Source organism: Vombatus ursinus, unplaced genomic scaffold (assembly GCF_900497805.2).
Source record: "Vombatus ursinus unplaced genomic scaffold, bare-nosed wombat genome assembly UNPS02014812.1, whole genome shotgun sequence".
Lineage (NCBI taxonomy): Eukaryota > Metazoa > Chordata > Mammalia > Diprotodontia > Vombatidae > Vombatus > Vombatus ursinus.
This window is the reverse complement of record NW_020954590.1, coordinates 1011990-1038420: the sequence shown is the minus strand read 5'-3', so window position 1 is coordinate 1038420 and position 26431 is coordinate 1011990. Positions and strand designations below refer to the sequence as shown.

General features: G+C 36.1%; 1 protein-coding gene across 2 annotated transcripts in view; it reads right to left on the bottom strand.

The window, feature by feature from the left end:
• The window catches only part of LOC114053901 (tyrosine-protein kinase Lyn), a 146552-nt gene that overhangs the window by 31361 nt on the left and 88760 nt on the right, over positions 1-26431 (bottom strand). For both annotated transcript variants that reach the window (XM_027877022.1, XM_027877021.1), the window contains 2 exons: positions 4707-4889; positions 2439-2515 (listed from right to left, as the gene is read on the bottom strand). In XM_027877022.1, coding sequence (XP_027732823.1) covers positions 2439-2515; positions 4707-4889 — 260 coding nt within the window. The remainder of the gene's footprint in view (positions 1-2438; positions 2516-4706; positions 4890-26431) is intronic.

The window sequence follows — 26431 nt, the reverse complement described above, 5'->3', positions numbered from 1 at the left end:
ATGATTTTGGCCAAAAGGGCTAGAAGTCAAGTTGGGAAGAGGTTACTCCTGAATATCAGAAGAGCTTTTCCTTCCCTAACTATTCAAAACCAGGAAGTGATAACATCATTGCTCATACAGTATGATGTTGTAATGTGTATTCACCGAACTTCCTGTTTCCAGTGGGGAGGGGAAGGGAAATTGTGGACTGAGGAATCTGAAATTTCTTCTGGTGAGGAGAATAGATGAGCAATAAGGCTTTGGGGAACAATTCTCTGCTCGTCATCCTATACTAGACAACTCCGTCAGAGTTGTGCTGTGGTTCATCCAGATAAACAGTACCTTTTCTTACCATCCCACTCTCCACTTGATGTACTTAAAACTTCTACTAGGAAGTCTGAAAATATGCTGACTGTAGGCTCATGTACACTACAGAATTTCCCAATTCTAAGTTGATGGTTATCATAGAGGCAAAGAAAGGTCAGTAAGATATTATGCAATCTAAATTGCTATGTATTAGTTCCCCCCAGAACTCAAGCACTGTAATTTATCTAAAGCATTTTTGTCTTTTTCCTGAGATTTTCATTCTAAGTGGGGAGACTAGAGAAAGATAAGAAAGATAGAATTATATAAACATTTGAGGGCCTGGTAAGTAAAGCATGAGTACCAGACAGGTAGTCTTTAAGGAGATACAAGAGTAAGTTCTGACTAGCTTTCCTTTCTGCTCACTCTATTCAAGAACAACAACAAAATGCTCCTGAAGTTTAACCCTTTGTATGTTCAGATAAAGCACATTCTGTTTATTTGTTTGTTTGTTTATGGGAGGCAGGAAGGGTTATGTGACTTGCACAGAATCTCAGAGCTAGTTAAGTGTCTGAGGCCATATTTGAACTCAGGTCCTCCTGACCCCAGGACCAGTGCTCTATTCACTGTGCTAAAAGCACATTCTATTTAGAACTACTTCAACTAGCATGCATCCATTCATTCAACAAGCATTTAAAAGCCAACTATGGTCCAGGAATGATAGTAGGTGTCAGCGATTCAAAAGACAAAAACAAAGTAGTACCTGTCTTATGGAGACTTACATTCCATTAGAAGAAAATAACATACATAGGTAAGTATAATAAAAGCTGAATGCTTGTTGACTGTCTTGAAACTGGGAGCAATCAGAAAAGGCCTTGTGTAGGAGGTGACCTTTGAGCTAAGCCGTGAGAAAAGCTAGGGATTCCAAGAAGCTGAGACAAGGGAGACAGCCACATTCATTAAGGCTTCCATTCCCTTGGTTATAACGAATAGCTATAACTCCCACCCAATACTATACTACATGTGTTATTAGTTTAAAAACGTGGGTAAAATGTGCTCCTACATAGTATGCTAGCATCACCAGCAATTATCATTTCCTATGAATATGATTTGTTATTTACAAAAGGCCCTTTTCAAATTTTTCCTGTGAAATGCTTTTAGAGATAAAGAGCTCAAGAAGAAACAAAGAGGAACAGGGTAGGAGATTAAAAAATGTAAAACATATTTCTTCCAGAACTTCAACAATTCTCTTTTATGTTACATTATACTTTAATAATGTAAGATGTAACATAATGTAATATAAGGAAAGTGGCCTTTCATGCATCACCACATAAACCAATACAGAGAATTAAACAAACACAAAAATCTATATGCATCTAATAAACATAAGGAAACTGTCAGATGTCAACAGTTATGCTACGTCTACAGGAAGTCAGGTGGATTTCTTGGCAAATTGCCTCTGCTCTCATGCATACTCAAATTATATTAAAAAAAAACCTAAAAACACACTTGGCCACCATTGAAAAGATTACAGATCAATTAAAATCTCTCAGAAACATGTGACTAGTCACTCTAGTATGTAAGAAAAAAAAGGGAAAAGAAATCCTTTAATTATCACTGTTTTCTGAGAATTCTGAATGTTTGAATGTATGAACCAGTCAGCTTGATAGTACCAGACATTTATTTGTACAATTGGTGCTTTACTTAACTAGCATTAAATCAGTTCTCATAAATTCCCCACAAAGAAGGCAATTCAGTTCTATTTTTCCCATTTTCCAGGTGGTGAAATGACTAAAGAGAGGTTAATTGGCCTCAGAGGAGATGGCTAGAACTAGAAATATAAAAGCTCTTCATAAAGACATCCAAAATATCTCTTATTTCCATAAAAACCAGAATGAAGTCATGGGTAATCAAGCCCTAATAGTTTGAAGGATAAGCACACTTAATATATTAGGATTCTCTCAGAAATATCCATTCTTTCTTCTCTCCAAAAGAAATGTATGTCTGAATGCATCTCTGAATGTGCTATTCCATGGGGGAAATACTGATAGGAAATCTGGCTCCCCAGAATAACACATTTTACACAACCTAACATAAAATTCAAGGCTAGAAGATATCCGTAAACCAGTAGACACTTAAATTTTTAGTAAATTTACCTGTGCTGAAAAGTCAATTAGCTTCGGAAGCAGCAGCTTCCCACCTTCATCACTCTTCAGGAAATCCAGCAAACTCCCTATTTGTAGAACAAGAAGTCAGTGCTATTTCTTCCTACCCTCTCTGGAAAATTCAGACTAAATTTAAATTACCATCACTTTTCTAAATTCTGAGGCTTTGTAAGTTTTGTAGTCATAATACTTTTCCCTAAGGTAAAGTCAACTACCTATTCTTCATATCTTTCACAAATGTAAAAATATATGTCAAAATAGGGATTGCTTCAAATGGGATGTTAATGAGAGATATAGATATTAAGATATAGATAGATATTCTCTCTGACTCTGTCTCCGTCTTCCTCATTTTCTGTCTCTGTAGCTCTGACTCTGTCTGTGGGGCTCTGACTCTCTGTTTCTCTGTCTCTGATTTTCTGTATCTTGGTGTTTCTCTGTTTCTCTCTCTCTCTCTCTCAATTAGTCTTGTCTAAAAATAAAATACCTGTGAATTAGCTATCACATTTTCTGAATGCTCCAATAAAAACAATACAAAAATCATTGTGTTTCCTTCCCCCGCCCCTTCCACTTTCAATTTTGATGTTATTGCTACTATAATGCTAATTATTATTAGGGAAGCAGCATGGTGAAATGAACACAGTGCTGAATTTAAAGCTTGATGAGCTGGGTTCCAGTTCTGGCTTGGCTAAGTCCCACTAGGTGACCTTGGACAAGTCACTTGATTCCTTCAAGTTCCTCATCAAAAAAATGAAGGGGATGGCTTAGATGGCCTCTAAGATCCATTTCTAAATTAAGATTTCTGTCAATCTATAGTCTTCCAGGATTAGGTTAAACTACTGAATTTCTACTGAAGTAGAAATCTGTCCTTAAACATCCTTGGAAGATTTCTGTTTACTACCATGAGGCATTCACATTAAGGTTCAAGGCCAATACTGATCTGGTTTGGAGAGCAGCAGGATCCTACACCCCAAGAGTAAGGCTTTCTTTAAGTCTTTAAGACTTCTTAAAGTCTCAAGTATTAAAGACTTCTTAAAACTGGACTGACTTTGATTGACTGATCTCTAGTATTACTAACATGAATGGGAGATAATGTTTCTGATCAGCTCTGTAGCAACAATATAGTCATTTCTCTATCATTCCCAGGACTTCTTAATTTCTTGATATATTTGTCTCATTTTTTTTCTACAGCTGCTTTCTGGTCGATTTGACTATTTCTTAGTAACTGTATTCCTGGGTAGACAGACACATGAAGAAAGCAGAGTTGGGTGATTGTTTCATAGTTTTCTAACTATTTTTTTTTTAATTTCACAAGAATAAGAGCTTGCTAGATGATTTTTTTTAAGATTTACATTTTAAAGTATTACAGTTGCTACTTCCTGCCACCAAAGCCTATGTCTTAAAACATTAATATTCTTCCAATGATGGCAATCATTGGCAATGAGTCAGATAACTCCATACATTCAAAGGAATCGTAAGAGTAGGCAATCCAAAGGGCAATAGAAATATATCACATAATGAGTTAAGTAGGCTTTAGTAAGATAACAACTATTACTAAATTACTAAGGGTTTCAAAAAGGAGAGTCTTGTCAAATGACAAGAACCAGGCATGATAAGCATGGAAACATGAGTCTTTTACTGATATCTACAAGATATCTTGTCCTGTATCTGGGATTGGTAAAAGAAAATGGACAAGGATTACACAGAATGAAAAAGGCATATGTAGGTTGATATCTAGACAAAAGGATGGAATGCCTACACAAAGACGGCAGAGCCAGTGAATTCTCAAGGTCCATAGATGATGCAAGAAGGTATAAAATTAAAAATAACTAGTTTGGGAAGTTAGAGTTCACATTTTAAAATTATGTAATAAAAATATTCTTATTTGGAAGTTAATCTAAGAAAATGAGCATCAGACACTTCAATATTTCCAAATATCCACGGTTTTTATATGTTCCACTACTTCATGTCTTAGTAAGTGGTCTTCATCTGTTCCCATAGCCAAGAAAACATTTGTCATTTGGTGGGCAAAATGAGTTTCCCTCACCTACTTGAACTGGTACACTGACTATAAACACTAAGTCCACCAGGAGCTTACCCTCAAAACTGGTTCCACTTATTAATTAACACCTTCTGGAGTTTGGGCATTGCTAACTTAGCCTTTGAACACTTGCAGTCTCTTGCATGTCATAAAGAGGGATCTTTGGTAGAATCATTTAACTATTTAAAATATGGTTACTGGGATAAATAGTAGATGCTTACCTTTTGCCATGTATTCTGTTATGATGTAAATGGGCTCCTCTTTGGTAACCACAGCATAGAGCCTCACTAACTTGTCATGCTGAAGTGTTTTCATGAGGTTGGCTTCTTCTAGAAATGCCTGCACAGACATGGTTCCTGGCTTCAGAGTTTTCACAGCCACTTTGGTACTATTGTTATAGTAGCCTAAGGAAAGAAAGGAGTGAAGAGAGAGGTGAGAAAAAAAAGGTAGGGGTGGCTATACTTATTCAACAATAGTTATGGAATCATGGGTTAAAAACTTACTAACAATAACTTACACTTATTGCACCTTACAATTTACAGAGTACTTTCATGATCCTCACAGCAATACTATAAGGTAATAGTACAAATGTTATTATCCCCATTTTGCAAATGAAGAAACTGAGACTGAGAGAGGTTAAGTGATTTACTGAAGGTCACACAGCTAAGGGTCAGAACCAAAACTCAAAGCAGTACCTTTATGACTACAAACACAGTGTCCTATTACACTAAGATATACACACTAATCTGGTAGATATGATAGATATATGCAATATTGAAGTTAGCTATATTCTACTTGGGATTTTTTTTGCTATAGTTCATATGTAGCCTGAATAAAAAGCTGCTGAAGTTGAATAGATAACTGCATTTGGTTTTTATTTTCTAAACCTCAAATATGAAAAAAAGAGAGAAAATAACCTAATGGAAATAATATTCATGTTCAACCTTATTATATGAATAATTCAATACTCTGAAAAATTTTGAATGATAGAGGTGATTAGGAAATAGACGTTATCTATTATAAGTAGAAAAAAAGTAATTACAATTTCTACATTTCCCTTACTATTTCATTTTGTTTCTTTTCTTTATATAATGTTCAACATTCACACAAACTTCAAATTGTGTATCATAGTTCTTATTGGTATCTCACTGATATTTCTAGGAAAGGCATTATTATAACTCTTCATAGCACAAAAACAGCTTAACTTCCCTATCTATGAAGTATTTTTAAGCTGATTTGTGTTCCGGTATGCAGTAACTGTGGTTAAGCCTGCCCTGGGCTTTTCCCCAGAGCATTCATTTTTCTCACATTCCTGGAATTTTATCCAAATGCTTTTGGAATATTTTGGTGGCTTGAAACCAGTAACATAGCTCTTCTGCCATACTAAAAAGAAACAGAGCATGCTCAGGGTCCCTGAACCTATGACCTCCTATTCCATTGATATATAGTTCATATTCCTTTCTTGCTTCTGCTTGGCAGCCGATGACTGTCTCATAGAAGACTGCACATTCAAATTCCTATGAAGACATTTCAGAAGTATTCAGGGAGGTAAATGTAGCTCAAGTTTTTGTTTTCCTTGTGAGCCACTGGGAACCTCTATAAAATGCATACTTTGGCAGACCCAGAACAATACTGATGGAGGTGAACTCTGACCACCCAGATGGGATACATAATCAATAATATTTGGTTCAGAAACAGTACATAGGAAATAGAAGCCCAAATCTGCTTGACTACACTGCCTACAGTTTTCATAACCACTTGTTCTACTTATATCTCAGATGGAGGAGGAAGAGATTTAGAGCTGTTTAGAGATAGCCACAAGGCTATATAACACCTGTTATATATTGCAAATTGGTTCAAACACCTCTGATAGTATCACTTGGTGTATTTATTTCTCTTATACCAAAGAATATTTCATAAGTGCCAAGACAGCAGAACTCAAAAAGGTTTGGTTGAACCAATCCTTGAAAGGATAGGTAGTAAACTCCTCTATTTTGCAGAGGCTCTCAGGTATCATCTCAACAATTACAAATGGCTAGCAGCATTTCCCCAGAAATAAAGAAAACATAAATAAAAAGTACATCTTCCAGCAGGTGTTTAGATTTCTTGGTCCTTGCTTCTCTGGGGTGATTAATTTAATTCAATTCAACAAGTACTTACTAATAACAATAGCTAATATTTATGGAGTGTATTGAGGTTTTAAAAATCACTTTATATACATTATCTCACTTGATCCTCACAACAACACCGAGATAAGTGCTATTATCCCCATGTTACAAGTGAGGAAACTGAGGCTGAGAGAAGTTAAATGATTTACCCAGTGTCACACAGTATTTACTATATAACACTACCCTAGTAGTGTTATATAGTGGTAAAGATACTGAGATGCATAAGGCAACATTTCTAACTTTACATGGCTAACACTTTGGGGTGGGGGGAGGTATAGGATTTCTATATATGAAAACAATTCTATATTATACCATTTCTTCACAGTTACACAACTGACAAAGCTAGGGAGGATGAAATATTGAATAATTTATTGTTTGCTGATTATATTTAAAAAATTGACTCAGTAGAGCAAAATGTAGTCTTAAAATCTTTCTTCCAACAAGATGTCTCCTATGAATATGTTAAGATTCTTTGATAGATACAATCATAGAGATAAATTTGTTTGCCAGCCCTCTGAGTAAGAGGGACATAAAAGAAAAAGACCTATGTTAGCCAACATGGAAGATTCCAGCAGACTCCAAATAGAAGAGATATTTTCTATAGATGATAGGGTCCTCAGTGATTCCACTTTGTAAGTGACATTGTATGAATACCACCAAGTCCCAGAATACTACAGAACCTCCTCAGTGATATCCAGAGAATCCTGTTTTATTTCCCCTATAGACATGAACTAATAACTGAACAAAAAAAGCTATCATGGGAAATTCCTTTAGAATGTGAAGTTCCTAGAGTGCACTGACTACCTTTGTTTATGTCTGGGTATCATCAGAGTCAAGCATGGTGATAAGAACACAGTAGGTGCTTAATGCTTGTCCATTGATGTAAACACTATCACCCCCTTCCACTTCCATCTAAAGAAAGGTAATTGGGGATATGGTACAGAAGGTATTCAAAAAATGTAAAACAGACTAAGCAAAGGCAAGTAGACTACAAAAGTTTATATAGGGACAACAAGCATCAAATTTGACTGAACTGTATAATATACAAAGGGAAGTAGGAGATAAAGATGACTAGGTATGTTGGCTCTAGCAACACTTCTTAAACTGTGGGTCTCAACTCACAGATTAAGAAGTGCTGAAGGGGTCGCGAATAGAAAAAGTTTAAGAAGCCCTGCTCTAGAGGATGGAAGGTTCTGAATGCTAGGCAAAAGAATTTGAACTTCACTTACTAGGAAATAAATATGTGTAGACCCCAGTTGAATTGCTGTGAATTAAAGGACCAGTTAAGGATTCTGGACAGAGGAATGAGTATAAGTATGAGATCTGTGCATACAGAAGACAAGTCTGGTAGTAATGTGAGGATGGTTTGAATGAGGGAGAGAACAGAGGTGGAAAAATCTGTTAGAATACCATTCCATTAGTCCAGGTAGATTATAACTAAGACATGTACTAGGATTATAGCAGGGGGAACAGAGAACAGGGGGTGGATATGACTCAGCTTATGGAAATGGAAATTAACAGGGCTTGATAAATGATTAGATATGAGAGAAGGAAGCATAAAAGATAGGAGGTCTAGTTGAATAATAGTACTAGTGACAGAAATTGTGAAGTGAAAAGCGGGGCAGATTGAGGGAAGGGAGAAAAGAAGTTCAACTTGGGGTCTGTTATGTTTGTGGTGTCATCAAAATATCCATGATGCCCTGAAGGCAGTTGAAGATGTGAGTCTGGAGCCTGAGAGCGACAAGTCAGAGATGCAGGTATAGATTTTGTTGCTGTTCAGTCATTTTTCAGTCTTGTCTGACTCTTTGTGACCCCATTTGGGATATAGATTTAGGATTCATCTATGTAGAAGTGATAGTTAAAGTCATGGCAGTAAATAAGATTGTGAAGAGAGAGAATGTAGAAAGAGAAGTCGGGATTGGGAAGAAGAAAAAGAGCCCATAAAGGAGACAGAGAAGTAACTAAAGACATGGGAGAAGAACCAATGAACTCTTGGTATTTGAAGTAAATTGAAGAGAGTATCTAGAAAAACTGTTCACCATCTTCAGAAAGATTAAGGATGAGGACTCAAAAAACGCTATTAGATTTCAAGATGAGGAAGAAAATGGTAACTTCTGAAGAACACTGTCAATAGAATGACTGGAGTACAGAAACAAGACTGCAAGGATTTGAGAAAAGAGTAGACACCTTTTCTAAAGGAGTCTGGTAATAGAGAGGAGGAGAGGAATGAGATTGTAACTTGCTGGAGAGTAGCATCGTAGAGTAGGATGCTAGGATCGGAATCAGTGCAAATCACAGCAAATCACAATTTAAATCCAAACTTTGATACTTAAGCTATGTGACCATGGAAGAATAACTTGACTTCTCCTCACCTATAAAATGAGGATAATGTCTAGAGTATCTACTTTACAGGACTTATTATGAAAGTTAAATGAGATAACTTATATGAACCACTTTACAAGCTTGAAGGTGCCATACATATATGTTATGATTAAAAGTCTTTAAGAAAAAAAAAGGATTTAGGGGCAACTAGGTGGTGCAGTGGATAGAGTACTGGCCCTGAAGTCAGAAGGACCTGAGTTCAAATCTGGCCTCCGACACATAACACTTACTAGCTCTGTGTGACCCTGGGCAAGTCACTTAACCCCATTGCCTAGCCAAAAAAAAAAAAAAAGGATGGGGAAATCCAATACTATTTGCAGCAAGATGACAAGGAGCTAATGAAGGAGGGGGCAGGAAATTGAAGATGAATGAGAGAGAGGTTATCATTCCTAGAAAAAGACATCAAAGGAAGTAGGGGCAGATGAGAATAAGGTCATAGGTAGGTGAAGTGGGTGATGATGCCAGAGTGTCATTCATGCATTTCAAGATATTTATTAATCAGCTATTACGTGTGAGACAACATACTAGATTCCTGTAAAGAGAATGAAAAAGAAAAGATTTCTGCCATTCAAAGGAGGATTGTTTTTAATCAACAAAAAAATTATCAAACACCTACTACGTGCCAGGCAGTCTCCCTAGTGATGGAGATAAGAAATAGACAGAAAGAAACAAAATAAAAATAGAATGTGAAAAGTAATTAAGAGAGGCAAAAAAGACCCAACCCCAAAACAATGCTAGGGGAATTCACTTCCAGTTGTGGGTGAGATGAGGGCAATCTTCATGGAGGAAGCAACATTTCACGCTTTCCATCATCATGAGCAATTTCAATAGGCAGAAATGGGTGAGATATTTTAGATATCCAGAATTTAACAAAAAATTTTAAGTATCTACCATATACAAAGTACTGTATTAAGTGCTGGGGATAATGCATAATGATAAAAAAGACACAGGCTCTACCCTCAAAAGAACTTATAACTGACATGATTGTATAATATGGGCACATAAGCACAGAAGAGGGAAAGAAAAGAGAATGTGTAAAGAGTGGCACATCATCTGATTTGGCAGGTGCATAGAATATATGAGGGGAGATTGAACTACAAAGTTAAGATGAAGTCAGTATATGGAAGACATTGATTGCCAGATTATGGAGTTTGTATATTATTCCACAGGTAATGGGTAGTCAGTTCAGGTTTTTGATCAGTAAAATGATTAGCATTATGCATGAAGAATATACATCTGGCAGCAATATATAGGATGTATTAGAAAGGGGAAGATTTCAGAGGTGACAATTACAACAAATTATACAGATCTAATGCTTCAGAGTTTGCAAAGTATTTTTTCTCACAACAAATAGGTAGTGCAAATGTTATTAATGTCATTTTTACAGATGAGGAAACTGAGACTCAGAGAAGTTAAATGATTGCCCACAGCCACACAATTAATATTTGAAGTGGGATTCTAATCTAAGTGTCTTGATTTCAAGTCCAACACTGGGACCACTGCAATAGTGCAGAGTTCTTCCTGATAATCTCTGTTTTCCTTGGCTTCAAGTTACACTTCATTTTCATTTTTCTCTTCCCTCCTGTCTAAGTACTCCCATCTCCTGAGCCATTTTTTTCAATACTAAAACAAAGATTTTTTTCCCCATCAAATTTCACAAGGTTTCTGAAAATCTATCTACAGACTCCAGGTTAAGAATCCCTACTTGGAAAGTTCTTCTTGGAACATTGTAAGATGTTTTTTTTTAATTCAATTTTATTTTATTTTCATCTCTGAATTTTCTTCTTCTCTCTGCCCTTGCCTATTGAGAAAGCAAGAAAACAAGTCTCATTACAAAGATATATAGTCAAGAGAAACAAATTACCATGTTGTCATGTCAAAAAAATAACAACAGCAATAACAGCAACAACATATGCCTCAGTATGCACTCTGAGTTCATCATCTTTCTCTCTGGAGGTGGGTAGCATGTTCCATCATGAGTTCTTTGGAATTATGATTGGTCATTGCATTGATCAGTTACTAAGTCTTTCAAGGTTGTTTGTCTTTATAATAATGTTATGGTATTATAAATCATTCTCCTAGTTCTGCTCACTTCACTTTGCATCAGTTCATACAAGTCTTCCCAGATTTCTCTGAAGCCCTCCCCTCCATAATTTCTTACAATACAATAATAGTCCATAGCATTCATATACCATGACTTGTTCAGCCATTCCCTAACTGACGAGCCACTCCCTCAGTGTCCAATTCTTTGCCACTACAGTAAGAAAGGTGGAAGTTAAAAGAACTCTGAGGTTTCACCATGTAAACTTGCAAAGATAATAAAATATGGGCACAGTTAATGTTGGAGGGGCTGTGGGAAAATAGGCATCTTGATTCACTATCGATAGGGATGTGAAGCCATCTAATTGTTCAGGATATAAATCTGGAATTATGTAAGAGAAATGACTAAGCTGCTACTACTTTTTTTTTAATTTTTTTAGGCGATTGGGGTTAAGTGACTTGCCCAGGGTCACAGAGCTATTAAGTGTCAAGTGTATGGTCTGAGGCCTGATTTGAACTCAGGTCCTCCAGACTTCAGGGCCGGTGCTCTATCCACTGCGCCACCTAGCTGCCCCCCGCTACTACTTTTTGATCCAGCAATTCTACCACTGGTCACAAGGAAGTCAAAGACAGAAACAAAAGTCCAATATATTCCAAAATATTAATAGTATTCTTTGTGACAGTAAATATTGATGGAAGCCATGGAGGAATGGTTAAAAATACTGTGGTATGTGATTGTAATACTGTATGTTAAGAAATGACTAAATGAGGAATTCAGAGAAACATGGAAAAATGTGTATGAGCTGATGCCAAGTGAAAGAAACAGAAGCAAGAGAGCAGTTTATACAATGATGTAATAATGTAAACAAAAATATCACTAAAATGAAGTTAAAACCTAAGAAAGGGGTAAAAAATGAAGGTCCTAAAAAGGGATATACATCTTCTCTCACATTTGAGATACAGGGGGACTATTAGGACATAATACAGGTTTCAGTTTTTAATATTTTTACTCAGTTGTTTTTCTTTGTCAAAAGGGTTCATTCTGGAGGAGGAGGATGAAATGATGAGAAGAAGGAGGAGGAGATGAAGATGGAGAAAAAGAACAAGAACAAGAAGTAGCACTACTTGTGGAGTCAGAAGAACTAGATTTTCAATTCTTCCACTAACTAACTCCATGCCCTTGGACAAGTAACTTACCTATTCAGGGTCTCAGTTTCCTAATGTGTGAAATGAGAGAATGGATGAGTTGATTCATTCATGTATTCATTTAACCAAAAATTATTGAGCACCACGCAACTGTTAAAATGCTGACAAATGATACATGGTTCTCGACCTCAAGGAGTTTACTATCTCATAAAAAGAAATAAAACAGAGATGCAAATATAAGTAAAATAATACTAGGAGGGCATAATGAGAGTATATAAAGTGCTCTCCTTTCCAGAGTCCCTTCCACCTCAAACATTCTAAATTTCTAATTCATAGGACAATTTTCATTGTGTTCCAAGCTCTATTTTACCAACATAAAATTAGGCAAAATTTTATTAGTTCATTAGCTACAACATTTCTCAGTAGGCAAACCAACATTGAGAATAAAAGCACTGAAATTAATGACAAAGCAAAACAAAATAAAACTAAACTAAAAAAACTAGAAAAGCTATCCTATTTTTAAACTTGTTTCCACAAATAAAACAGGGAGTTTTGAGTAAGTTTCTCTCTGTCTCTCGCTCTCAATATAAGGAGCTTTTCAACACCTCAGATTTGTAATCTGTATTTCAATTCTTAATGAAAAATAGTAACACATGAAGTAACATCTGCAACCAAAATTATCAGTTCTGTCTTCACTTACACTGATACTTCCCCTATGCCTCAAACTGGGATTCAATTCAATATTTTTTTTCTGTTACCAGGGAGATACTCTCCCCAACTCCTCCCTAATTTCTCAACTTTGTCATTACCTAATTCTCCCTTAATTCTCAGAGCTGATGAATTTCTGGAACCTTTGATTTCTCTACTGCTGGAATGTTTTTTTCATCCTCTGAAGGGGAAGAACATGTCCTGTTTTGAACTGAACCCAACTGCAACAACAGTTTTCCTTTTCATCTAGTTGTTTAAAGTCTATGTTCTTTTTGACAAGTACTGCATTCTGGATTCCTGTTCTACAGTGCGGGAGAAGGCCTGGGGAATGTGGAAGAAGAAGGAAGAATTAAAAAGATGAAGGGCCTAAATGGTGAAAGTAGTGATAGGCACATATGTAAGCAGAGTAAAATTTAAGATCCACAAGTCCTCCCCTAGCCTGATAGGGTATTCCAAATTCCCATCATTATAGTGATGTAGAGTGAAAGAATAATAGAAACAATAATGCCTTGAAGGATCATTGGAGATTATCTGCTGCAGGCATTCTTGACCTGGGGTCCAAGAACTCTTTTTTTAGGCTTTACATACACATTCATATTAAATATATTTTCACATTAAGGAAACCACAAGGCAGAAGAAACAAAATAAAACAATGAAAGAAATAAAATAGAGCAAGTAGTATGCTTCAATCTGTATTCAGACTCTACAGTTCTTTCTCTGGATGTGGATGGCATTTTCCATCATGAGTCTTTTGGAGATGTCTTAGATCCTTGCATTGCTGAGAAGAGCCAGGTCTATTAAAGTTAGTCATCACACAATGTGGCTATTACTGTGTACAATGTTCTCCTGCTTCTGCTTACTTCACTCAGCATCAGTTCATATAAGTCTGTACAGGTTTTTCTGAAGTCTGCCTGCTCATCATTTCTTATAGCACAATAGTATTCCATTACATTCATATACCACAAATTGTTCAGCCATTCACCAATTGATGGCCATTCCCTCAATTTCCAATTATTGGCCACCACAAAAAGAGCTGCTATAAGTATTTTTATACATGTAAGTCCTTTTCCCATTTTTGTGATCTCTTTTGGATGCTGACCTAGAAATGGTATAGCTGGGTCAAACGGTATGCAAAGTTTTATAGCTCTTTGGGCATAGTTCCAAATTGCTCTCCACAATGGTTGGATCAGTTCACAGCTCTACCAACTATGCATCGGTGTTCCAATTTTCCCACATTTTCTCTAACATTTATTATTTTCCTGTTTTGTCATGTTAGCTAATCTGATAGGTGTGATATAGTACCTCAGAGTTGTTTTGATTTGCATTCCTCTAATCAATAGTGATTTAGGGCATTTTTTCCATATGACTACAGATAACTTTAATTTCTTCATCTGAAAACTGCCTATTCACATCCTTTTACCATTTATCAATTGAGGAATGACGTATATTCTTAAAATTTGACTCAGTTCTCTACATATTTGAGAAATGAGGCCTTTATCAGAGACACTGGCTATAAAAATAGTTTCCTAGCTTTCTGCTTCCCTTCTAATCTTGGTTGCATTGACTTTGTGCAAAAACTTTTCAATTTAATGTAATCAAAATCATTGATTTTGCATTTAATAATGTTCTCCATCTCTTGTTTGGTCATAAATTCTTCCTTTCTCCATAGATCTGACAGGTAAAATATTCCTTGCTCTCCTAGTTTGCCTATAGTATCAGTCTTTATATCTAAATCACGTATGCATTTTGACTTTAGCTTAGTATGCAGTGTAAGATGTTGGTCTATTTCTAGTTTCTGCCATACGATTTTCCAATTTTCCCAGCAGTTTTTGTTAAACAGTGAGTTCTTATCCCAGAAGCTAGAGTCTTTGGATTTATCAAACAGTATACTATAATCATTGACTATTGTGTCTTGTGTACCTAACCTATTCCACTGATTCACCACTCTATTTCTTAGTCAGTACCAAATAATTTTATGATTGCTGCTTTATAATACAATTTAAGATCTGGTACAGCTAACCCACCATCCCTTGCATTTCTTTTCATTAATTCCCTTGATATTCTAAACCTTCCAGATGAATCTTGTTATTATTTTTTGGTAGTTTAATTCATATGGCACTGAATAAGTCAGGAACTCTTTTTTTTTTAATTTGGTAAATGTGTTTTAATATAATTGGTTTCCTTGGTAATCTTATGTTTTTTTATTTCATGAATTTAAAAATATTATTCTGAGGAGGGGTTGATGACAAAGGGATCCAAGTTAAGAACCCCTGATCTAATCCAAGTCCCTAATTTTACAGATAAGAAACCTGAGGCTCAGAGAACAGGAATATGGTATTATCTACTGAAGATAACTGTTAAAATTCACACATATTATTTGGGAAGGAAAAAAAGCAAAAACTTTTATTATTTAATAACCTAGCTAATAGGGATCTTGGAAAAGGCTTGAGACACAAGAGTTCAGGATGCATGAGACAGAGTGAAAGGGTCCTGGGCAAAAGTCCTAGCGCAAATAAGATTGAGAAAAAAGGCATAGGTAGAAGAGGAGTGGTCTCAGTGAAGAATAAGGATAGCTTTTTCTCTGAAAAGGAAGGAAAAAAGTAACAACATTACTATAAAGATATAAATATATTCCATTCATCAATTTGTTTTTTATTTGTTGGACTATATGACCTCTAGTTTCCCTTCCCATTCTAAAACTATGATCCTATTAACTTTAAATACAGTAATTCAGTTTAAAAATCAATATATATTATTAAGGGTTTACTATTGATATAAGACATTATGTGTTATTCAGGAGTGTGGCTCTAGCAATTGGTGATGGAGGAGGTAGCATGACAGAATCATAAGCAAGTACCAGGGGAGGGATCTGTAGACAGTCTTCTATTGCATCACTTTCCTAACTGGAAAGATGGATTTGGGTATTTATTTTCTTCAAGTGAAATCCACCACCCTTGACTAACAATGCTTAGCTTATCCTTATCCTGAGGATGAAAGGAAGGTGCCCCAAATAATTTTTATCTACTTTTCAATCTGCCTTAAGTTTAATGCCACCATCAGCTCAATGCTACAGAAAATCACTTATAGTATTCTTTAAGCATTACATATGTATTAAGTGTTAATGCTTTCATTTAAAAGTTCTTAAAATGGGCTTGGCTGAATCAGAAAAAAAAAAACATGCACAATGACAACAATGTGAATGAAAAGATCAGTAAAGGCAGCCTAACTCTAAATAATGGAACACTTACAGTGGTCCAGGAGAACAGATGATGAGACACACTCCCTCTCAGAGGAATAGGGGAGTCGTAAGACAGAAAGTCATGTACTTTGTCAAAAAAAGTCAGTCGTTGAACTGCCTGTTTCAGCTGAATTGTTTTGTGAGAAGAATATCCAGAAATGACTGTCATACAAAATAGGTAATAAAGCTTATTAAAAAAACAAACAGGAGTGGCAAAATGTTTAAATTTCTACTATAGGAGGAAGAAGAAAAGAAGAAATTCTGGTAGGCTGGAAATGCTTCTCTTGTCCCAACACTTTATGGAACAAGTTGCTCTCTATAACACAATTCCACCTACTTCATTTTCGAGGAAACAATTAATACTATGAGGTAATTCTATTTTCTATTGGTCAGCAAGAAGTCAAAATGATTTCTCCATTGAAAGATTTCCCTTAATGTTCCATTTTTATTTAGTATGGCTTACTACTATCAAAAAGTCAAGCTTGTACTCTGCAACACAAGTCATAACATATAGGAAAGATAGAAAATACAAAGGCAATAAAAACATTCCCTAGGTCATTTGCCCCAAACAGCCACCTAAACAAAATAATAACTCATAAGGTTATAAAACTGATTTGTATTACAGTAGGAAAACCCATAAAACCTAAAAATATGCTCTCTTCCCTAAGGAAGAAATTTCTTTCCACAAATTATAATAAAAGAGAGACAAAACCAAGTTACAAAAAAGGAGCCTTTTGGTGTTATATTTCAAAACCAGAAGGGATTAAGCTATAAATTCTTTTAAAATACTTTACACAGAATTGCCAAAAGACCCAGAGTTACATAATTTCAGTTGACTAAAAAAATAGATGCAGCTAGAAAATGTGATTTTTTTTAAAGGCAACATAGACTTTTGGGGTGTGGCTGTGTGTGTGTGTGTGTGTGTGTGTGTGTACAGCATAAAACCACAGGCTACTAGCTGCTACCAGGCAATTCAGTTTGATGAAAGATAAAAACTATGCTTCCCAAGGTCAGAAAAAAGTTATCAGGAAATACTGTAACTGCCGAAGATATTAAAGTATACTAATAAGGCTTGTAGTCAGAACAATCAGGAAAATAGTCACGTCAAGAACGAATCACTATCACCAATTACATATTTCTCAGAGGTGTTGACACCATTAAAATAATAGCAATAATCCAATTTGATGGGATAAGAGTTCATATTCACATCTATAGGGCCCATTTATGTAGCACCAAGAATCAAATCTTACTTTCACCAAGGTTATTTACAAGAGGCCTCCAGTTTAAAAAATAGTAGTCACTGGGCTTTCAGCTATCAACACAAATGGAAAATGGATATTTTTTTATCATTCCAAGAAGTGATAAAAACTTTCCTGCTGAGTGACACTGGATAACAGTTGAAGATGGCAGAAGGAAAAACCTGCACTGCAGTTTGGATGTGCTTATTAAAGATGGCCTATTTATACTTGCTAAACACTGGAATCAGGTAGACTTCAGTACAAACTTGGCCTCAGACACTTACTAGCTGTGAGACCCTGGGCAAGTCACTTCACCCTGTTTGCCTCAGTTTCTTCACCTATAAAATCAGCTGGAGAAGAAAAGGGCAGACCACTCCAGTATATTTGCCATGAAAACCCCAAATGAGGTCACAGAGAGTCAGACATGACTGAAAAATGACTAGTCACTCACCAAAAAAAAAACCCCACTTAAAATAGAGGCTTTTTTTCTTTTTATGCATGAAATTGAATTAGAAAATTGATTAATTTTATAGGGGTGATCGAAGTATGTATGTGATATCATTGGCATAGGGGACTTCTGGGATGAGGATAACCCCTTTACCATGGCAGGTGAGCACTTTCTCCTCAATGTAGTGTCTTAGAGATCTGCCAAGAGCACTGAAAGGTTAAGAGACTTGCCCTAAGCCACACAGCCAGTATGTGTCAGAGTCAGGGTATGAGCCCAGGTCTTCCAGTTCTGGGGCCAGCACTCTAGTGAGCTATGCTGCCTCTCCATATAATTTCAATTTTTTAAAAAAAGTATCGATTGGACACTTGAGTAGGCACTAACTCAGGGGTGAGGAACCTGTAACCTTGAGGTCTCTAGGTCATCAAGTTCGACCCTTTGACTGAATCCAAACTTCACAGAATAAATCCCCTAAATAAAAGGATTTGTTCTGTAAAACAAGAACTCAGTTAAAAGGCTGCACCCAAGGATCTAGACAGGTGGCCTCAAGCCACAGGTTTCCCACCCCTGCACTAGCTCCCCACATGACAAGGACATAAGGAGGGTGCCAAAACTTTTTTCTCCCAAAAAGAAATTTCACCTACAAGAATTTCTCTTTCTTCAGCAAAGAAGCCTCAGAACCAAATAGTGAGAGGAAATGTAGCACTTAGCTTCACTGTACAATAATTTTCCCCACAATGTAACAATCTATGGAGGAAAACATTTCACCCCAGTGAGACGTCAAGAAGAACTCATAAACAAGAGGAAACATCTTGAGGAGAAACAGCCTCTTTATTCTTCCCCCTCCCCATGAACTGGTCACTTCCTAGTATTTATTAATTACCTTTTCAGACAAAAATATTACAAACCATAACAAACTACTCCTAATTCATGCATAAGTTTCTCATTTTTAACAAAAATATCTATTTGTTCATTTGGCTCAACAGGAAATCTTTTAAAAGGTTCAGCTTTTGCTTATAATAAATAAGAAAGCTTCCCTGCTTACCAAACCTTTCTCTTGGTAGATTCTTTTAAAAACACATTACCCAGACCTTCAATTGCATATATTTTAATTTTTTTTAGCATTCATGTCCCTAGTAAGAATGAGAAATTTTAAAAAATACATTATTAAACCATATTTTCTTACTTACAATAAATCATACAAGCTACATTCATTTGGTACTATTTCTACGTTAAATGTATCCACTATATATGGAAGTCATTTCATTGTTTACAAAGAAGTTTTCTGGGTCATGGCCAAAATCACAGGAGCAAGTCATGGCCAGAATAGCATCCTTTTGTATCCACTTTGTTTTTACAACTGTGGAAGGGTAGATTAATCTCTGTCACATTAATGTGGATTTCAACTGAGAGAGGTCTGGTTTCTCTGACCAACGTCATTCTCAAGTGTCTCTTCTTCACAACGTGGACCAAGGAGCTAGACCCAAGTACGGTTCTTCAAATATCACCACTAATGTGATCAGATATTTCCAGAAATTCAAGAAGACCAGTTGCATTTTGCATCTGTGGTCCTCCTAGTTTTATTTACAAATGCTATCTAGATGACTTGACTTTGCTGGATCTCACACCAAGTTCTTTGAATTCTCATTTTTTTCCTGTTATGCTTTTAATGTTTTATGAATTAATTCTACTCATGATCCTAATCCTCCATAATACTTTGTAAATAGGCTTTTACTGCAAGTTGATGTTACTCTTTGCTGCCATGTCTTTTCAATTGGCAAGGGAATGATCTTTTCTTATTGTGATGGTTTTGGGGGCTCTTCCTGTTTCCTCACTGTAGCAGGTGTTTTTTATCAGTCATCTAAGGAATAGTGAGGATCAATGTTTCTACTCTTCTCTGCTCACTTTTCAGAACAGATAACACACAGAGTAGTTGGCATTGGAAGTGCTGCAATTGCATATAGTTTCTTCTACCTATCTTTAGCTTTCCTTTCAGTTTAGTATTTAATTTGATCTCTGTTTTGACCAGTCAATAATAACCTGGGTATAGACCACTGATTCTCCAGACATCTCCTGTCTGTGAAGGCTGTCAGTTTCATTTTTTATATCACTTGGTGCTCTCCATATCCAATATAATTTCTTACACTGTCCTTAAAGAAAACGTTATTTGAAGACTTGTGACATATAAAGTCTCCGAGTTTTCAGCCTCTTTCATTTCATGATCTGCCAGACTCTATTTTTATCTCTATAATGAAGTCACTGAATACAAAAGTATATATTGACATAATTTTACATATATCATCAAAGTCATATCATAGAACTTGTCTACATCTTTATCCTTTGCAAATGATGGGGGTGCATAAGCTGAAATTATCTTCATGGTAGTCTATTTGTCTTTGTTCATCTGATTAGTGCAAGGTTAAGATGAAAAAAAGTCTCATGAAATTTATTTTTAACTTTAAGCATGGGATGAAACCAACTCTGTTAACTCTTTTATGCAGCTCTCCAAGGAGAGACTATAAGTCATTCTTTCACTTTGCTGATCTTTTTTTTTCCATTTCATTTATTGGAAGAATGGCAATATGGCTATGGTTCAGTTCCTCCAGTAATATGTTAACTCAGTCGTGGTTGGACAAAGGTCACGTTAAAAGTGACAATACCAATTAATATTTTCAGACTAAGAGCTTTGTGATTCTTAATATCCTCTGCCTGTTTGCTACCACTATTACTGTCAACCATTTTCTATTTGTGTCTGTTTTGGGTCAGTTTCCAGGACCAAAAAATGTATCACCTGGTCACCAAACTTTGTTTTTGCTGACTAGCAATACTTGGCCAGGCTGGGCCTCAGACACACTGGATCTGTTCTTGAAATTTTTTCAGTTTGGTAGAACTTTGTCTGGCTTTAAGAACCAAGAATATAATCTCCATCAGAATAGAACCTTAAAATTCATAATTATGATATAACATAGAATATGATTGTGCACAAGGGAAAATATTATGAGATTTCAGAAGGGAAAGACATCATGCTCTCCTAAAAAAATCAGGAAGGGCTTCATTGAACAGGTGACATTTGATCTGGTCTTGAAGAATAGATAGGATTTCATCAAGAAGAGAACATGTCGGATGTTGGGCATGATAAGACATAGATGTAGCAAAGTATAGGTTGTGAGAAAATTCTGCTGGAGTGTGGCATATGTGAAGGGGAGTCATATGAGAAAAAAAACTCACAAAGTTCATTTGAGGTCACATTCATTGCAGAGGGCATGAATGTGAGGCTTAGGAGTTTGAATTTCATTTGCCAGGTAACAGGAGCAACTGTTGAAGATTTAGGAAGCAGTGGGGTGACAGGACCAGAGCTACAAATTAGGAAAATGAATTGGGTAACAGTATGTGGGATGAACGTGAAGATCAGGGAACTACTAAGACATCAGGTAAAAAGTATTTAAAATAGGAAGGCACCAATGAAAATGGAAAAGAGGTCAAGAGGAGGAAGCTTGTTATGGCAGAATGGATGTCACATTTATATTCAGAGGACAATGGTTAGAACCCTATCTCTGCTATTTATTATCTATGACCTTGGGCAAATCATTTTATTTCTCTGGGCCTCAGTATCCTCATCTATAAAATGGGAGGTTGAATTATAAGATCTCTAAGATCCACTTCCAGCATAAATCTATGATCCATATGACCTATGACTCATGTTTTGGAGACAGAATTAAAGTCAACCTTTTATTTCTTAATGGTATTACATTTATAGCTTCCAATCACTTACATTGGAATACTCAGTCCTATTTTATGCCTCTCAGTTTAAATGACTGAAAGCCATAAAGGAAGTACCTTGAATAGAAGAGGTAATCAGTAAGAAAAGCAGGGTTAGGGGTTTAAGGAGGAGATATGAGGAGGGGTTAACATGGTAGAATGGGAAAAGCACTGGCTTTAAAGTCAGGAGACCTAGGTGCAAATGTCACCTTTTTTGCTTATTATTTATGTGACCATAGGCAAGCACTTAAAATTCTTAAGTTTCTTCATCTGTAAAATGGAGATAGATGGGACAGTGGGACTCAATTTCTAAAATCCCCTTAAAATTCTATATTTATGAACCTAAGGCATAACTGAAAGGAAGGACATGTAGGTGGAGATGCCCAATCAATCATGGTGGAAGATAAAAGTTTGGGAGTCATATGTCATGGGGTTGTGATTTAAGCTGTTGGATAAATCAATCACCAAGGCAGAGGGTTTAGAGGAGAGGACAAGACAGAGAAAAGGATCAAGGTCTCTACTTTGAGGAAATCTTTACAGGAAGAAGAGCCCGAGAAGAAAATACAAAATGCTAAAAGATCCCTAAAGTATCACACACATTACATTCAACACGCTATACATTGAAAAGTACACACAGAAGAATCCATTTGATAAGTGAAGTGTAGTAGGGAGAACATTGATTGGCTTGGTAAGATACTTGGGCTAAATTCTCAGCTTTTCCATTAATTAGTTGTGTGATCATGGCCTCAGGTTCTTCATCTGTTTAAAAAAAATAGGTTGGATAACATCGATCTTTAAGGTTCCTTACAGCTCTGACATTCTGTGATTCTCTGAATATAAGAGGTTAAGGACTAGGCAGGAAGGGTTAGTACAGCTATTAAGAAAACACGTTGTCCAGGTCCTTGTTAGGACCAAGGAATCTGAGTTGCAGATTGTTAGTCCTTAACATAGGCAGTATCTATGGAAGTGAAAAAGACCAATGTGAATAGTGTGAGATGGGAGAGAGGATTAACTTTAACCCTAACAATTCAGAACCTTTAGAATGAAAGAGCTGGGCCAGCAAATTAGAATCTCTAAGAACAATCATAGGGTTCATAAGAGTGGTATTTTTGTACTTGCTTAAAAGCCTAACAGAAAATTTGAGGAAAATGCGAGAGATAATCATTTTCATATCCCCCTTAAACAGCTAACCTTACATATTGGAAGAGCTTCCTAAGAACTGATTTGCTGTTTCATCATTTACACCCACGATCTCACTGATACTTGTTCCTCCTGACTGATAAAAAGTCTGTACATGGAATTCTAAGCCCTAACTCCTCCCTTTCCCCAGTAAGTGACCTAGATGCTTCATTTGACAACAGTGCTGACAGTAACATCTCTAAAGCCAGATGCCCCATGAGTGGCAGAATTTGGATGCTACTTATTTTAAATAGTGATGGCTGGTCTTGAGCTTCTTCAGCACTCCTACCCAACTGACATGCAAAATTACATAGTTTTACATGCTTTTAGTCTGATTTCAATATTGAATATCTTTAGGTCTCTAATAAAATAAAGAAAAATCACTTTATAAATTGTACTTCAGTTTCCTTTTACTGTTTTCTTCTCTGATAATCATACTCTTCTTTCCCCTCAGCACATATCCAATATGGATTTTGGGACATAATCCCATTGAGAGAGAACTGCAACTCATGCAGGTTGGAAGGGGAAGAGGAGCTTGAGGTACAAAGGCATCAATGCAAAATGGGAACAATACAGAACTTGGAGTCCAGAAAGACCAAAGTTTGCAAACAAGAGATATAGAAATTCATGGGAGGCAACATAGATAAAATTTTATTATTTAAAATTAAAAGTTTTTTGCAGGAATAAAACCAACGTAGCCAAAATTAGAAGAAAAGAAAGAAAATGGGGGAAATTTTACAGCAAGTTTCTCTGATAAATTATCAAATTTATAAGCCAAATTTATAAAAATAAGAGCCATTCCCCAATTAATAAGTAGCCAAAGGATATGAATATGCAGTTTTCAGAGGAAGAGATCAAAGCTATCAATAGTTACATAAAAAATTCTCTAAATCATGAATAATTTAAGAAATTCAAATTAAACTACCTCTGAAATATTACCTCATGTGTCAGATTGGCTAAGGTAACAGAAAATGAAAATAATAAATGCTAGAGGATATATGGGAAAATAGGCACACTAATGCACTGTTGGTAGAGTTGTGAGCTAGTCCAATGATTCTGAAGAACAATTTGAAACTATGCCAAAAGCACTACAAAACTGTGTGTACTCTTTGGCACAGCAATACCATCACTAGTCTATGCCACAAAGAGATCAAGGAAAAAGGAAAAGGATCCGTGTGGACAAAAATGTTTATGGTGGTTCTTTTTGTGGCAGCAATAAATTAGAAACTGAAGGGGGCATCCATCAATTGAGGAATGACTGGACATATTGTGGTATATGAATGTGATGTAATACTATTGTGCTGTAAGAAATGATGAAAGGGATGGTGTCAGAAAAGCCTGGGAAGACTTACAGGAACTGAAGCAAAATGAATGAGTAGAACCAGGGGAATAACGTACACAGTAACAGTAACATTGTAAAGATAATCAGCTGTGAAAGACTTATAACTCTGATCATTGCAATGTTCCACCATAACTCCAAAGGACTTGATGAAAAATGCTATCCACCTCCAGAGAGAGAACTGATAGACTCAGAGTACATATTGAAACAAATTTTTTCTCTTTTTAAATTTTTTTTTGCTTTTTTTGGAACATGGCTAATGTAGAAATATCTTTTGCATGATTTCATATGTATAATGGGTATCATATCTTTATTTCTCAATAGGTAGAATAGTAGAGAGAGAGAGAGATTGAAAATAAAAATAAAATATAAAAAAGAGAAAGACCTGGGGTTTGAATCGTACTTCTGATACTCCCTAAATATGTGATGTGATCGTGACCAAGTCACTCAATTTCTCTTTCCTTTGCTTTCAGTTTCCTCATCTGTAAAATGAGCATAATACCAGCCATATATTCTGGTTGTGAGAATCAAACAACCATCTATGCAAAGCATAAGGCTACATATGTTAGCTGTTTTTATTACCATTGCTTCTCCTAGGAATCTTAGAGAAAGATAATACAATCTAATGTATGTAAACAAAACTGGGGTGGACTGACAAGAAAGTTCAGTAATCCCAAGGTTATCTGCTGCCTACAAGGAGAGACAAAAATGGGAATGCCTAGAAAAGACTAATGATTTAAGCCTATACCAAACCTAAAGCAACTTATCTAACTCTTTGTATTTCTCCCTATCTAATCTCATTGGAGTTAACTGAATAAGGTGAGATTGTATGTTTATAAATTTTCTCAAGTCTAATAAATATTAGATTTGTTCTAGGCATATCATTATCTGTTATTTATAAACCTTATTCTCTAACCAAGAACGACTACTCATCATTCCCAAAGCATGGTCTGTGCTTTTCCTGGTTCTTTGTCTTTATCTTACTGGTGAGAAGTAATTTCCCTATTTCCCAATGTTTCCTTAGAACTTTCTACCTCTCATAGTATGCACCACATTCTGCCTTGTCAAACCACAATTAGAGCTAATTGTGAATGTATCTTACGTTCCCTACTTGATTATAAGCCCTGTAAAGAGAAGGGTGATGGGGGCAGCTAGGTGGCGCAGTGGATAGAGCACCAACCCTGGAGTCAGGAGGACCTGAGTTCAAATCTAATCTCATACCAGACACTTGATACTTTACTAGATGTGTGACCCTGGGCAAGTCACTTAACCCCAATTGCCTCATATAAAAAAAAAAGAGGATGATGACAAGTTCATCTCTTAAGCCCCCACAGTGCCTTGCTTGATAATTTCCACAAAGCAGCTGTTTAATAAACAGTTCCTGGATTAAATTTGTTGAAATTAATTCTGTACTGCAGACTGTGGGCTGTGTTGTAGTGGACACAGTAGGAAGGAGAAGGAGAAATTGGTAAAACTGATCCCAGGGGATCAGTCAATGGAGGAAAAATCACTCCTCATAGATCCCCATGGTAGGTGGCAATGGAACTACCTAAAGTAAGTGGTAGTGATGTAGTAGGAGACTCTTATTTTAGAATTAGTCCTCTTTTTTTTTTCAAAAGAAAACTTCAAAGCAGGTAAAATTTGTCTTTGTGACTTCATAACCTCCTTTTTCTATTTCATGTTCCTTCTCTTCAGGTACCCAGGACATTATACTCCCCAAAATCTTCTCTGTTAGAAACCTAAAGTGATCCAAAAAATTCTCAAAGTTTCAAGTCTTCATGTGTGAACGTTGCTGTATCCCTTCAGTATTTTTATTTTAAAAAGTATTAAAGGGAGATAGAAATGATTAAGGCAGAATAATGAAGTCTACTAATGGCAGAATTCTACTTCTTTCATTCACTCCCTGTATGATCACTGACCAATCACTTACTTAAGCCTCCCTCAGCCTCAGTGCTAGTGCTCCTCAAATATTCCATGTACTCCTACTTTAGTACGTATAAAACCTGCTCTGAATCCATTTTATGAGATAGAAATACATTTCCTGACCTTTATATATTTATCCAGTTCATCTAGCATAGGGAAAAGTGGTCATTCAAAATCTGTAGCAAAACAGTCAAGAACAAAATTTCCTCTTTCTCTCTTTTAAATGACCATTCAAAAGGGAAACTGTTCAATGGGGAAATAGATACAAGATAGGACCCATTCTTGTCCCTGTATGTTATCGACTAAAGAAGGAAAAAAGATATATTTGCCAGACTATTTCTTATCTTCTCCAGGTGAAGAGAAGGCAACTGAAGGCAACTG